Consider the following 14,505-nt stretch of genomic DNA (forward strand, 5'->3'; position numbering starts at 1 on the left):
ATTTAGTGACTCTGTGTTGGAGGTATTTCCACTCTTTGTTGTGATCGATGTTGGAGTCATTAGCCAAAAAAGTAATTATTGCACATATTACATTGAACACTTTTCTCAAAAATAATGCAGCACAGTGCTTAATTACTCCCAGGAGAAAGTAATTCCTTATATTACTCATTAAATTACTTTAATGTGACGCCGTAAAATGACCTAAAAGGCATTGTCTCATAATTTATCCCTGTACTTATGAGGCCACACATATGAGCTTTCTCTTGGTATTACACAAAGCCCACAGCACAAAGCAAAGACGAAAACTAGCATAAAGAGACTTACACTGATTGTTACAGTGATCGCTACTTTAGAAACATGAACAGGAAGAAACAGAGGCTGCAGCCTGATTGATCATCCATTTGTTTTATGTTGAGAGTGAGTGTTCAGAGTGTGGCTGCTGGGCTGGGGGTGGCATTCACTCAGCTGTAATGCCACTCTTGATTATCTAAGTATACATGCTGTGTGTTGCAGGTGTTTTCCAAAGAGCTGAAGTTCAGCTACTTGGAGTGGTTGTAATAATTTCTGTCATTCAAGGTTTGTATTCAAAATGCAGTCACCTCTTTGGTTTTGATTTTTAAATATCATCTGTTGGTCAACTTAATGACTACTGAAGAAATTGGGGTGTACCAAAGTGAGAGGGAAATAGTTCAAGCGATAATAGCTTTAATTTCCTAGTTAACTATAAATCCATGATTTTTCAACTATAAATAAATGGCACTTTGATATATATGGAGCATATGCTCCATGCCAACTGTGCAGGATATATATATTTTAGGGGTGCAACGATACACAAAATTCACGGTTCGGTTCGATACTTTGGTGTCACGGTTCGATATTTTTTCAATACAAAAAAATGTTCATGTCTTTTTAATTTGTCATTTATTAAAATTATAAATATATATATATTTAACTGAAAAGTACAGTTTTTAAATGTAAGGTTGCTGAAACAACAAAATAATAAATCTATCTGATCGTGAAATCACTCATCTTTGGAAAAGAGTTTATTACAGAGAAATAGCTCTTTCCAAAATAAAAGATATACTATACGCTTCTTCTGGGCTATATTCTCAGCAGCATATTCAACATATCAGGTCCCCATAAGGAGAATCATGTGCTAAGGCTGTCTAAATGACTCGGGTAAAGTTTGTAGCATGCATGCTTGTTGTTTTTGTCTGCTTCCACTTGTCTTTGCACTAGGATGATGTCGGAGTAAATGTGCAGTCATATTCGTTGTGTTCCCACTAATGCTGTCAGCGTTAATCTCATTAAAATGACGTTAACGCCATAACGTGGCAAATCTCCGTTAACAAGCTACCGCGGATCGCCCCGTGCGTGGGGCTGGACGGCGTCAACACGTTAACGAACTAACTGCGCTAACGCACTAGTTCCCACCAATGTAATTGAGCATTGCGTGGCACATCCAACATACTGTTTTACTTTTGTCCATGACGGGCTTACCTTCAGGGTCATACGTCACATGAAAACCAAAATAGTTCCAAACGCCAGATCTGAATGAGGGTGGGGGACGTTCAATTTCGGCTAGCGTTGAGGCAGTTGCCATGTTGCAACGAGATTAGCTTCTGTCTCGCTAGCTTGCGCTGTGCTCAGTGGATCTGCGCTCGACAGTGCAGCCTAGGCAGAGTAGTCGAACGCAGATCCACTGAGCTCTCAACACGGACAGCATCATCAGAAAAGAAAAGTTGATAAAATAAATAACAAATTTTGTATTGTTCAATACATATGCTTACCGAACCAAAAGCACTGTATCGAACAGTTCAATACCGATACGAGTATTGTTGCACCCCTAATATATATATATATTTATATATATACATATATATATATATATATATGTATATATATGTATGTATGTATGTATATATATACATATATATGTATGTATGTATATATATACATATATATATATGTATGTATATATATATATACATATATATATAGAGAGAGAGATAGATAGATAGATATAGATATATATAAAGTAAATACAGGAATAAATAGCAAACAGAATAAATATATATACCATCAAGAGAAATATATCCAATCAAGAGTGATATAAAGCACACATTGGATAGCAAAGTGCTTGGAAGCAGTGCAAAGGGACTGATTGGGGCCAGTTGGTGAGGAGCAGTCAGCAGGGGGATCTGAAGGTGGTCCAGTTTGGTGGTGAGGATGTCTTCCTGTTCTTCGCTTGAAAAGCCCCGTGAGGATCCCTGCCAGTTGGTCCGCACAGGCTTTAGACACAGCCCCTGGGATGTTGTCAGGGACTGGCAGCTCTCCTGGAGTTTACCGCTCTCAGTTTCCCCCTGACCTCATGTTCTTGGAGGGAACACCTCCTCCTGTAGGCCTCCTTGGCCTGTTTGATGCTCCTCTTCAGGTTGGCTCTGGCAGGGCTGTACAGAGAACTGTCCCTGTCAGCCTGAAGACTTAGTTATGACTTCTGATCAGAGCCTCTACTTCACTCATCATCCAAGGTTTTCGCTTAGGAAAAACCCAAATGGTTTTAGTCACTGTCACATGCTCTGCACAGCACTTAATGTAGAAAAGGACAGAGTGAATGAAGGTCTCTAGGTCCTGCTGTTTCGAAGATGGACCAGTCTGTCAGATCAAAACAGTCCTGTAGCTGGAGGAGAGCATCATCAGACCATGTTTAATGACCCAGGTGCTTGGAAGGGTTTGTTTCCTGAGGGGTTGTATGCAGGGATAGAAAGCAGAATAAGGTGGTCAGATTGTCCCAGGTGGGGGAGGGGTGTCGCTTTGTAGGCATGCTGGATGTTGCTGTATACGTGGTTCAGTGCCCTGTCCCCCCTGGTAGGATACATAACATGATGGAGGAATTTGGGGAGTACAGATTTCAAAAATGCTTTATTAAAATCTGCAGCAACAATTTGGACACCCTGCGGGTGCTGTCTCTGCGTTTTACTGATAAGAAGTTGAATGTGGTTGAGTGCTGAGCTAACATTAGCACTGGGGGGAATGTAAACAATGGCAACTATGGCTACCGTTAACTCCCAAGGTAGATAGAAGTTTCTGCACTGAATGGACCTGGTGTCTAAGTCCGGTGAGCAGTGACTTTCTATAATTTTTCTGCTAGAGCTGGATCAGGTCTGAATTGGCTCTGTGCTTATGTGCTTCAGGACTGGTGCTATAACTATATGCTTTACCAAAAAGGAAAGTTTAAGCCTAATCTTAAAAGTAGAGGCAACAATACAAAGTCATCAGTGCATTGCAGGAGGACGCAGTGAAAAGGCATAAAAAACACAAAAACCCCAAAAGGTGCACAGTAGTTGGGTGCGCTGTGCTGCTGAATATGTCCGTACACACTGCCATCTTGTTTTTGTTTTGCAACTTTTCAAGTGTAAGTCAATGGCATTTCAATACATTTTCCCAGTCAACTATAAATTCACCTAATTTCAATATAATTTCCCAGTCAGCCATAGATGAATGACTTTGAGAGGGGTCCAATGGAACAGTTGATAATAGTTTTCATTTCCCGGTCAACTATGAATCCATTACTTTTCAATGCCTTTGTTGTCGCCTGGTCAACTATAAACAGATCAATAATCATTCAGTTATAACACGACAACTTTGAATCAATGTTATTCCAGTGTCATTGCTGTTACACTGCCATGTATCATCTGTTTTAATATGGATTTTAGCATATTTTGGCCATAATGATGATTCAGATGAAAAATCAACATTAATTCAATCTCATCTTGCTCTCTGGGAAAGATGAAAACCAGCCCCGAAAGACTTCAAACGATCACCACGGTGATTGTACTGTAGAAACGGAGGCTGCAGTCTGTCTGTTCATCCATTTGTTACCTGCTGAAGTTCAGGGTCTGGCGGCTGGGCTTGGGTTAACAAACACTCAGCTTTTACATTACTCCCATTTCTTGGCTAGCTTAGCGTTAGCATGCTGTCTGTGGAGATGCTTGCTAGGAGTTCTATTGCATAATGCAGATGTTTTTTGCACTACACTCACGCACTCTCCTCCTTTGGTGCAATACAAATTCATGAATAAATGATAAATTAAATGTTAAATACAAATGTTCTTAAACTGAGCATTAGGTAGAAATATCCCTGCAACACTGGCCTCCATCAAAAACGTTAAATCAAATGGCCCAGACATGTTGGAGCTACTTTGAAGTTTTTGGCTCTGTGACAAGGAAAAGCGGACTTTTCACCGTGACTGAAAGCTGGATAACAGTACTTTCTGACGTCACGGTCATTCTTCATAATAGTGACGGTGAAGTCCGGTGACGCACAACAGGTTCTGATCACTGCGCTTAACAGGCTGCTTACCGAAACTTCACTCAAGTAATCATAGTACTGCTAAGGCGTTACTTAGCAACACTATTCACACTGGTATATAGGAGCGTACGGGTCGGAGACCGTACGAAACAAACAGCTCCAGAAGCTGAGTGCGCAGACAGCGCTGGAGATAGTGCTGTGACACAGGCTACGCGCTATGGACTACTGTTGATTTGTTGAGGAAGAAACAGCGCACACTCCAGCTCCTTCTGGTGCTCACACACCTGATTCATTCACCTCGCTTTATTTCTGCTGACTGATAACTGTTATCGTGATACATTGGGTATTAGAGTGCTTGTTGTTGTACAGTGAGAGAAAACCTGCGAGATCATGAAGTCTCTGCTTGTAGCAGTTTTAATGGTTCTCATCGCCGCCGCCCAAGTTTCCGGCGAAGAAAATGACCCAAAAGAGGACACCGATTACTGGACCAGCACTAATCAAATCCAGGTATTTATTCAGACTTATACTCTTTCCTTAATAATTCATAAATACTACTATTTAAGTAGCTCATTTTTTAGTCTCCTTCAGTGGATGAAAGCAGAATAAATTTATATACCGCCTAACAGGCATAAGGAAATTAGTTTGACTTAAGTTTTTTTTTTTCTTGCTTTTTGTGAGAACAAAGACGTCCCTTTACAGAAGTATGTTAAACCCCAGCGTCACACTGTAGGGTTGCATATTTGTATTTTAAAAGATATTAAAATTACATGTATACACAAATTTACTGAACAGGTGTATATAAAGGCTTATATATTAGCTTAATCACACTTTAGGAGCGACTGGATATGTCGGCACTTTGTCATAATGGGCATCGTCACTCTGTGCGGGACATTAGTAGCGCAAAGATCCATATTGCCAGTCACAATGATGCATACTGCACGAATATAATCCTGAGATGGAAACAGAAAATGGCAAGAAAAGATCCAAATACATTCTGCTTTACTCAGTGTATTTTATGTGGGTGGACCGGTGGGTGGGTCTTTCAGATAATATTGATTAAGATAAGGTTCTGGCAGAATTCCGCTTTATTCTCTTGTTATAATGACATGAGCAGGTAGATATGGTATTAACACAGTTGAGGTATAGTTTGATTACGCAAAATTTTTATAAAGATAAGATCCACTCTCACTCCACTCTGCCTCTCAGTGTAAGCATTCCTTCTCCCCCTCCACTCAGAATGGCTGGATTTCCGACAACCCGTTCAGAGAAGCCCTGCTGAGAAGGACAAGAAAGCCAAAGCCACATCAGTTTATCGGTCTGATGGGGAGGCGCTCTATGGGTAAGAGCTATTTCTTAATAAAAGTACTTCTCCTATGCATCAGTTATTCTAACCTTTCATTTTTACTTTCATCCTCCCACAGCAAACACACAGATCACCCGCAAAAGTAAGTCCTGAAGTCCTTATAGCTAGAGCAAATTTCCTGCTCGGAACAAAAAGACCTAACCCCTTTGCCAATAGCTGGAGATATGTGGCCAGTTACCTCAGAGCTTTGACTGGCGCAAGCTGGTTTGTACGCTGCTCATTTGTGCACAAATCAGCATGCACAAAGCAAAAATGAATTTTAACATAACAAAATAAAGCTCAGGTAAAAATAAAGCTAAATAAAAAATTACGATTTTAAAACAAATATAAATATCAGTATGTACAGTAGTGGAAATAGGCAAATATGAATATTATTGCCAAATAAAATTGATGAATCGCTACAACCATCTATTACAGTGATAAGTTAACAAGAAATCAACGATCACTTTCAATTTACCACCATATCACTTGTGTGAATTATAAGTAATCCTGTTACAGTATCACTTTTAATTTAATAGAGAATAAATTACTAGTGATAATGTAATAATCCTCCCATGTGGTAAAATGAGACTGCTCTGTGGTGACCAATCAGAGACGTATACATTAGGTGGGATGTATTACTCATAATGCTGAGGGATTTCTTCAGCATTCTCCTCTTAGACACCTCTACCTGAGTCTTCAAGTTTTACTCCCAGAATCAGTCTTCAAGATTAATTTGTTGAGTTTGTTGACATTAGCAGCTTTCATCCTGCCGAACACTCCTGCATAGAACACCACACTTGCCACCACAGAGTGATGGCAAGTGATGTAAACAGCAAGGCCTTACAAATGTAACGACCTGAGCCTTTTAGTAGATACAGGTCGCACAGATTCTGCTTCGTGTCTCATCCATGAAATAAACCCTTTTAAATGGATGGAAGGGCATTAAAAAGCATTCAGGACATTAACCCATAAAAGCCCAGATACATTTTTACTGCCAGGAAAACTATGGGAGGGTCAGTGTTTAAACTTTAACAGGAACTTTCCTCAGTGTGTGAAGGGACGAGGTTCTTTAATATCAGACACACAAGCAAAGGCAAGTGTGCAAGGGTCAGATGGACTTTTGTGTTTTTCTCTAATAATGTGCATTTTGACTGAGACTAAAGGCAAAAGAAAATACATTGAGTTAATAAATGAACGGAGACAGTGGGTGGAGAGGTGTACACAGCTGTGACAGCTCTACAGATATCAGCTCGCTCCACAAAAGTGGAAGGTCTTTGTTCCACAAACAGAGCATGGAGCAGAAAAAGCACAAATTCCACTTGCCCACCGTGTTTGTGTCTGTGGGCAAGAAATGCAGTATACACTTTCCCAGGGTTTAATTAACATACACCCACCAAAGATTTTTTTTCCTAATGTTCTTTGAACTCATTAATTAGTGAGTAAAGAAGGTGGTCCAGAGGAGACGCCTGTGTGAGACAAAGAGGGAAAAGATAAAGAGCCATGAGGAGGAGGGGATTTTCTCTTTCCTCTGTCATGGTTTGCGTTTCATCTGAATTAGTCACCTACTCAGTGATGCACTCAGTGCAGCGTAAGTAAGCAGACAGCTAATTTATCCCTGTAATGCAGGACCTGCTGTAAAACAATCATGTGGACATGTGGCCGTTCAGTTGAACTGTTCATGTTTCAACAGAAAGTCTTTAATACTAACAGAAAGAAACCAAAAAGACATAATTCATTGTTTTGTCGATGGCTCAAGAGACATTACAATTTTCTTGTTGTAGTTAGATGAATGAGACATTCAGTGTTGTCTTATCTCAATGTCTTTCCTATGAAGGACATAAAGTGAACTCCTTCGTTGGACTGATGGGGAAGAGGAGCCAAGAGGAGCCAGGTCAGTTCACTTAACGAGGTTTCATTTTCTCAAAAACAAACTGAATCCTTAAGATGGCATTTTCCCCTTTTTCAGCAGAGTCTTATAACTGGAACACAATAGAGATGTATGACAAGCGCCGCTAAACTGCTGTCACCTCTCTGCTTCTCATCAAATATTCTTCAGCCACGGCACGGGGACCGGATGTTGGTTTTGTTTTTCTCCAAACCGCATATAGCGGTTAGCTCATTTAAAAGATTACATTTTTCATACTGTAGTGAAATAGCAGTTCTGTATTTGTGTCTGATCTGTTTCGGTAGAAGAAAGAGTGGAGTTTGAGGAAGTGTCATTATAAATGTTCATTTCCACCACCTGTCAGTTTTCTGAACAGTGCTGATAGTTTCACTTCATTGTGCCTCATAACTGTTTGATTGTTTTTTGCTAATACAACAAAATAGCACAGGTGCTCATTTTGGCTTTCGAGTGACTTATAGAAGCTGCCTTGTTCTTCATCTGCATATGTTGTGATGTATTAAAATAATGTCAAAAATTGTATTAAAATTATTTTATCACTGGTTCAGTCTTAAGCTTGTACAGTGCAAATCAGTGCTCAGTTAATCTAGATGGATGGTGCTAGGGCAGACTCTGATGGTAAACAGTGGTACTGCATGAAATATAAATGAAGTAAACAGTTTCTGTTGCAACAGGAAATTTTATTTTAGCGTCAATTGATGTAAAACACAGAAAAATAGAGACAGATAAAAGATTAGTTAAGAGAGAAATACAAATGCAATGCTGCCTAGTGCAAACATGATTCAATAAACTAAGGTTGGATACAATTTCCTTGCTGTAGCATATGGTTATTAAATTACATTAGACTGCAGATATTAGTGATCTCTTCCTGTAATCCACTTTCAAATGTGACCATGGGTGGGACAGTTATATGAAATGTCTAACTCCTAGTTCCCAAACTGTTTGAATAGTCATTCATAGTCATAGTCAAGCATGAAAAAAAATGATTAGATCTTTTACACATGTCTCACTTCTGCCAAACTTGAAAAATGTCCTTTTACAAAACACTTGTATAATATGCTAGTTAGCGCCAACAATGCTGCAGTTCTAGTTTGGTGATTAAGAGCCAAACACAAACTGAAACCAAAGCAAACCAAACCAATTCAAACTACCAGAAATCAACCAAAGCTGTCAAAAGCTGGGAGGTAGCAGCATGATAACACTACTTACTGACCTCAGTCAGTTATAGTGTAAAGATGATACCACCCTTACACCCTGTAGCTCAGGAGGTCGAGCAGGTCAACTACTAATCAGAAGGTTGGCGGTTTGATCCTCCAGTATGCACGCCAAAGATCCAATTCCATCCATCCATTTTCTTCTACTGGGATGCAGGGGCAGCAGCCTAAGCAGAGAAACCCAGACCTCTCTTTTGGAGAACAATAAAGCGGTCCCAGGCCAGGTAAGATATATCATCTCTCCAGCGTGTCCGGGGTCCCACCAAGGAGGCATTCTAGTCGGATCCACGAACCACCAGAACTGGCTGCTTTCGACGTGGTGGAGTAGCGGCTCTAGTTTGACAGTTTGATGCACAACAGTGGCATATAAACACCAGGCAAGTGAAAACAGGAAAGTGAGGAAGTGCTCAATGAAAGTCCACTAGCAGTTGGAGCTTATAGCAGGGTAACTAACAGATGGTTCAGGTTCACCTGATCCATCTCCAGCTAGTCAGTATCAGAAAGGAAAATCTGAAGGAAAGTTTGAAGCCTAATCTTAAAAGCAGAAGAGCTTTGTCTTCGTTCTCTCAGCTCAGTGGAAGAAATTTTAACTGTAATTACACCCTCAAAGACACAAACACACAAATCATTGGTCTTTCTCAGGTTTATAGATGGACAAGGTACGGGCTGATGGATCGATGGCATCAATCCAGCGCGGCATCCAGTAATGGGAGAGCCACTGACCACGGTCTGGGTAGTGCTTCTCAAACTCCTGTCTATAGTAGTAGGCCTCTTTAGTGCGTGGGGGATTGTGAGGGAACCTCTTGGAAGCTTCCTCCATGTCATCATCGTTCACCTAAAAAAAAAAAAAAAAAGAAACAGACGGGTCACTCGCAAACTTTGTTTAATCAACCAAAGCAGCAACATCAACTAACAAGCAATGTCATAATACAGAGCTAAGAGGAACACCTACAATTTACTGAACCTCTCTCTGCGGTTTAATTAAAGGTTTTAACGCTGTCGTGATTAGTGTATTTGATCAATTTTCTGTGGATTCTTGGCCCGTTCTAATTTAAATTTACTTTAAATGCAAAATTTAAAGTTAAAGTAAATCTTTTATTCTGTCAAAGTGGTGCCATTGCACTGAGCTTGGAACTCAGATTTTTAGTAAGTGCACCTGTGTTATGAATTTGAAAATTTCCTACGTTGCCTTGTTCTTGAGTTATTGCATTCACAAACCTGGGTGTCTGCACCACCTGAAATCTGCCTGAAATCAGTCGAGATTTACTAGATTGTGAGAAGGCCGAAATCAATGTTAACATAAAAACTTTACTGTGAATGGGACCGAGTCAGAGGTTTCTCTACCAAATATTACCATTGACTCCAGATGCTCCTGCAGGTACGTGTACCAGGACTTCTTCACAGATGTCAGGCCATCACTAAAGGCTTCTTTACGCCTCCAGAGAATCTCATCAGGTATCAAGTCGAGACCTTTGAAGGACTCCCTCAGAAGGTGCTTCTCCACTCCATCCTGGTTTCACAGGACACAATACACTATTATTACAAAGCAAAGTTGCATGATAGTGTGGACACCAATATTGTACAGACTCACCCTAGGAACCCTCATTTCCTCAGGCAAGGAGAGGTAGTACGCTGTGAATCTGTGGTCCAGGAAAGGCACTCTCAGCTCCAGGCTGAAAGACAGAGCGACACGAAATGAGCCTGAACTGAAATAGTCCATTGCAAAATCAATTTCTATCAAATTGTGTGAGTATAGGACAGGGTTACTAATAGGTCTATGCTATTAATCAGAACTCTGTCATTAATTTTTATTACTATATCTGAATAATAGTCAGCGTCACCCTATTGGTTGGTTGCATTATTTGGTGACCACTATTGGTTAATCACTGACATTTTGGCAATGGTTAAAATGAATGCATTAGTTATTTTACCACCAAAGCTCTCCAGCTGAATTCCTGCTGTCCACTTTACCCTCCATCCTTTTTCTCCCTTTTTATGGTCAAATTAAAGATGCTTCATGAGCACTACATGCGCTCTGAAAAGCTGTTGCACAAACAATTACAGCCAATTCTGAACGAAGTAATTGTAATTACAGGACATTTTTTCAGCAGAAAATTATCGCCAACAACAGGCAAAATGCAATGTTCCATTTTTATTTTATTTTTTGCTAGATTCTTTCAGTTACCAGTCTTAATTCTTTGGGCAGGGCTAGTGAGTAACAAAGAAAGGCTACCCATGTGCAGCAGTGGTCCGATCAGCACGGAGAACATCAAACATGTAGAGCTCCTCCATCAGACGAATGCTGTCCTCTGCTGCAGCTTTGGGTGTTGGAGCCTAGAGGAGAAATAAAGCCATTTTTAGATGAATCCTTTTCGATTGGCATTCTAACTTTAGGTTCAGTCTGAAGTTTTCCTTCAGACGTTGTAGTATTTCTGGATCACAAGTCTGACAATTCTGGCTAACAAAAGTGTTTCATATATTTTGTCTGTAATTATCATTTAAAATCGTTTTTATTTAAAGCAATGAAACGTCAAAAGAAAAAAACAAATGCAATGAACTTAGATTTGCTCTACTTTGTAAGGTTGTCCAGATTTTTTGAGAAGTATAATCATCCCAAAGCATAAAGATTTCTGTATTCAGATCAGTTTAAAAAAGAAGTCTGTCTTCTGCACAAGTTTGAGAAGCCACATGCCAGTCAGAACAGGAATTCCAGAGAAGTGATCCAAGCATGTCAAAAGTATTCATTCACCCATCCAAATCAATGAATTCAGGTGCTCCAGTCACTATAAAATCAAGCACCTAGGCATGCAGACTGCTTCTAGAAATATTTGTGAAAGAATTGGTCGCACTCAGGAGCTCCATTGTGGTACCGTAATAAGATTCCAACTGTGCAACAAGTCCAGTTGCAAAATTTCCTTGCCACTAAATATTCCACAGCCAACTGTTAGTGGTGTTATAAAAAGTGGAAGCGACTGTGAACGATAGCAGCTCATCCACAAAGTGGTAGACTGTTTAAAATCACAGAGCGGGGTCAGCAGTTTGGCAGTTGCCAGGAGAACAGTACTTGTCTGCCTGCACTGTGCCAAGTTGTGGCAGGGCGTGGTAACCGGTGCAGCAGCAGGATAGGCGAACGCACCTGCAGGGCATCCACAATCACACCTCGCCAGGTTAATAGACTGAACTGGGTCACGTCATGTTTTTGTTTGTGTATACTTGTGGCTGGCATCTAGGGAGCTGCAGCCGAGGCATGTTGTAACAGCAGCCGAGTTACATAAAGAGTAAAAAGTCACTGAATGCTGGATCGTGGTCCTGTCATGCCTCCTACCTGCCACACAAGTGTTTGGTGAAGGGAGCATTATGGTCTGGGGTTGTTTTTCTGCAGTTGGGCTCGGCACCTTAATTGCTGTGAAAGGACCTCTAAAGGCTTCAGCATACCAACACATTTTGGACAATTTCATGCTCCCACGTTTGTGGGAGTTTTGGGATGCCTCCCTCCTGCTCCAACATGACTGCGCACCAGTGCATAAAGCAAGACATGGATGAGTGAGTTTGGTGTGAAAGAACTTGACTAACCTACAGAGTCCTGACCTCAAGCCGACAGCATTCCTTTGGGATGAATTAGAGGGGAGACTGCGAGCCAGACCTGTTCATCCAACATCAGTGTCTGATCTGTCTGACAGGCTGAAGGTTAAGGCTAAGCCTCTGTCCTGCTTTTCCCTTCTTACTGTTGCCAAATGCTTTCTCATATGGGGTCATCTGACAGTTGGGGTTTTTGTAGGGTCTTTACAATATAAAGCACCTTGAGGTAACTGGTGTTGTGATTTAGCATTGTATAAATATGTCTGTGAAGGTTCTCAGTCATCCAGGTCATCGTAGTCAAAGGAGCTTGCAAAGATAAGCGTCTGGACTTCTTTAAGTTGCTTGAAGACGTTTCACCTCTCATCCGAGAAGCTTCTTCAGTTCTAAGGTCAAATGGTGGGGAGTCCCAGATATAAACCTAGTGGGAGTATCCCCCCAAAGAGGGACAAAAGGACCCCCTGATGATCCTCTAATCGCCTGAGCCAAGGTGTGAAACTGGGTGTGGGTCCCAATCAGCCAGAGTTTCGGGTGAGTTCATTGTGAAACCTGGCCCCACCTTATCATGCGAATTCCTGAGGTCAGATGGCCCAGGATGTGAGTGGGCGTTAAGGCGTCTGGGAAGGGATCTCAAAACTGGATTATAGATGGCAGACAGTTGGTGTCGTAAACCACCGCCTCTGTTCAAAGATGGTCGCTCACAGTGGACACAGATGGCTTCTTAGAGGATCATCAGGGGGTCCTTTTGTCCCTCTTTGGGGGGAAACTCCCACTAGGTTTAAATCTGGGACTCCCCACCATTTGACCTTAGAACTGAAGAAGCTTCTCGGATGAAGGTGAAACGTCTTCAAGCAACTTAAAGAAGTCCAGACACTTTTCTTTACAAGCTCCTTTGACCATTGTATAAATACAATTAAACTGAATTGAATCAACAATCCTATGTTTTTACTCATTTATTCTTTTGATCTGCATAATTATTTGAAACTTTTTGTGCAAACAAACTTTGCACAAAAAGTAAGAAAATGTATTTTTCTTTTTGTAAAAATGCTTCTTTGTGATAAATCTCATACATGCAATTCTGCATTGAAGAACAGAGTATATGGGGTGCATTCATAAAAAAACCTCTGCCAAATCTTCTCTACCAATGTCAAACAGCTCATTCTAGTATACTGACTCTTGTTTTGAGCTTCCCATACTACAAATGCTGATTAGCAACACCTGTGAGCATGGATCCTTGCTCCAAGCATGCCACATTTGACTTATCTTGATAGAACCCATACCATAGGGTAACTTGAAGACGCGGCATTATTTGAAGTGAGCCCTGGTACCATCTCCAATTGAAAACTATGTTCCATATAAAAGGGAACTTGGCCAAGAAGACCGTACCACAAGCAGATGCTTTACTCGCCCTGTTGCCATGTAGGAACTGTTGGCAGTCTTCTACAGATTAGCAGTCAAAGTTCACATGACAATACGGCCAATGGCTCTCCATCCAGACAATCTGGAACAGACTACACAAAGCCAATTTCCAGTCTCACCGTCAGGCCCATTTGGGACCTGACTGTGTCGTGTGTATAAGGGTGTGTTCCTGCATAAGTCAGAATTCAGAGTTCCCAGTTGGAAATCTGTTGTGGAATGTCCACTCAACCTCCAATTTTCCACTTGGAGAGTCAGAGCAGCACGATATACCAAGTTAGCAATCCAAGATGGCAGCACTGAATGTAAGCAGTAGTACAATAGTAGACTTTTAATCTATATTCCCACTCTTGTATATTTGTGATTTGTCAAATAATAATACACACAAGCACTGACCATGATCCATCCATGAATGTGGTGTTTTTAAGCACAAAAACAAGCAGGCAAACAAATAAAGAGCACAAAAGAATTGTGAGGTTTTGCTATTGATTTTGCAAGACCCAAAACAAATCCCGTTTTTTGCTCAGTTTTTTGGAACTTGGATGTCAGAACTTGAGAGTGACACCAATCTTGTGTGCTAAGTTCACATTGTTGTGTGACCAAATGTTCTGTATCTATAAAAGCTAGGTTAGTTATTTTTGTCATATTGTAAATATCCTTCTTTAAAACAATAGACATGGTAGCTGTATGGGTGGGAAGCCTTTAGGTTTGAATACCTTTTGGTGGAAAGGAATGGAGAG

General features: G+C 40.8%; 2 protein-coding genes across 6 annotated transcripts in view; one reads left to right on the top strand and one right to left on the bottom strand.

The window, feature by feature from the left end:
- The first annotated feature begins 4,313 nt into the window (after positions 1–4,313).
- On the top strand, positions 4,314–8,101 carry tac1 (tachykinin precursor 1). 4 transcript variants are annotated; one of them, XM_084919313.1, is made up of 5 exons: positions 4,315–4,818; positions 5,548–5,650; positions 5,733–5,756; positions 7,491–7,547; positions 7,626–8,101. In XM_084919313.1, exons 1-5 carry the CDS (start codon positions 4,702–4,704, stop codon positions 7,670–7,672), a joined length of 348 nt encoding a protein of 115 aa, XP_084775439.1. In that variant the 5' UTR covers positions 4,315–4,701; the 3' UTR covers positions 7,673–8,101. The 4 variants fall into 4 exon arrangements, with proteins under 4 accessions (XP_084775441.1, XP_084775439.1, XP_084775440.1 ...); XM_084919312.1 differs by having other exon boundaries at positions 4,316–4,818; positions 7,623–8,101; XM_084919315.1 differs by lacking the exon at positions 5,733–5,756 and having other exon boundaries at positions 4,314–4,818.
- A 325-nt stretch (positions 8,102–8,426) lies between these two features.
- Positions 8,427–14,505, bottom strand: part of asns (asparagine synthetase) — a 31,095-nt gene continuing 25,016 nt past the window's right edge. For both annotated transcript variants that reach the window (XM_084919311.1, XM_084919310.1), the window contains exons 9-12: positions 11,007–11,107; positions 10,365–10,446; positions 10,128–10,283; positions 8,427–9,608 (exon numbers count right to left, since the gene is read on the bottom strand). In XM_084919311.1, coding sequence (XP_084775437.1) covers positions 9,399–9,608; positions 10,128–10,283; positions 10,365–10,446; positions 11,007–11,107 — 549 coding nt within the window. In that variant the 3' untranslated portion in view covers positions 8,427–9,398. The remainder of the gene's footprint in view (positions 9,609–10,127; positions 10,284–10,364; positions 10,447–11,006; positions 11,108–14,505) is intronic.

Source organism: Perissodus microlepis, chromosome 22 (genome assembly GCF_051167445.1).
Source record: "Perissodus microlepis isolate ML-2025 ecotype Zambia chromosome 22, ASM5116744v1, whole genome shotgun sequence".
Classification (NCBI taxonomy): Eukaryota; Metazoa; Chordata; class Actinopteri; order Cichliformes; family Cichlidae; genus Perissodus; species Perissodus microlepis.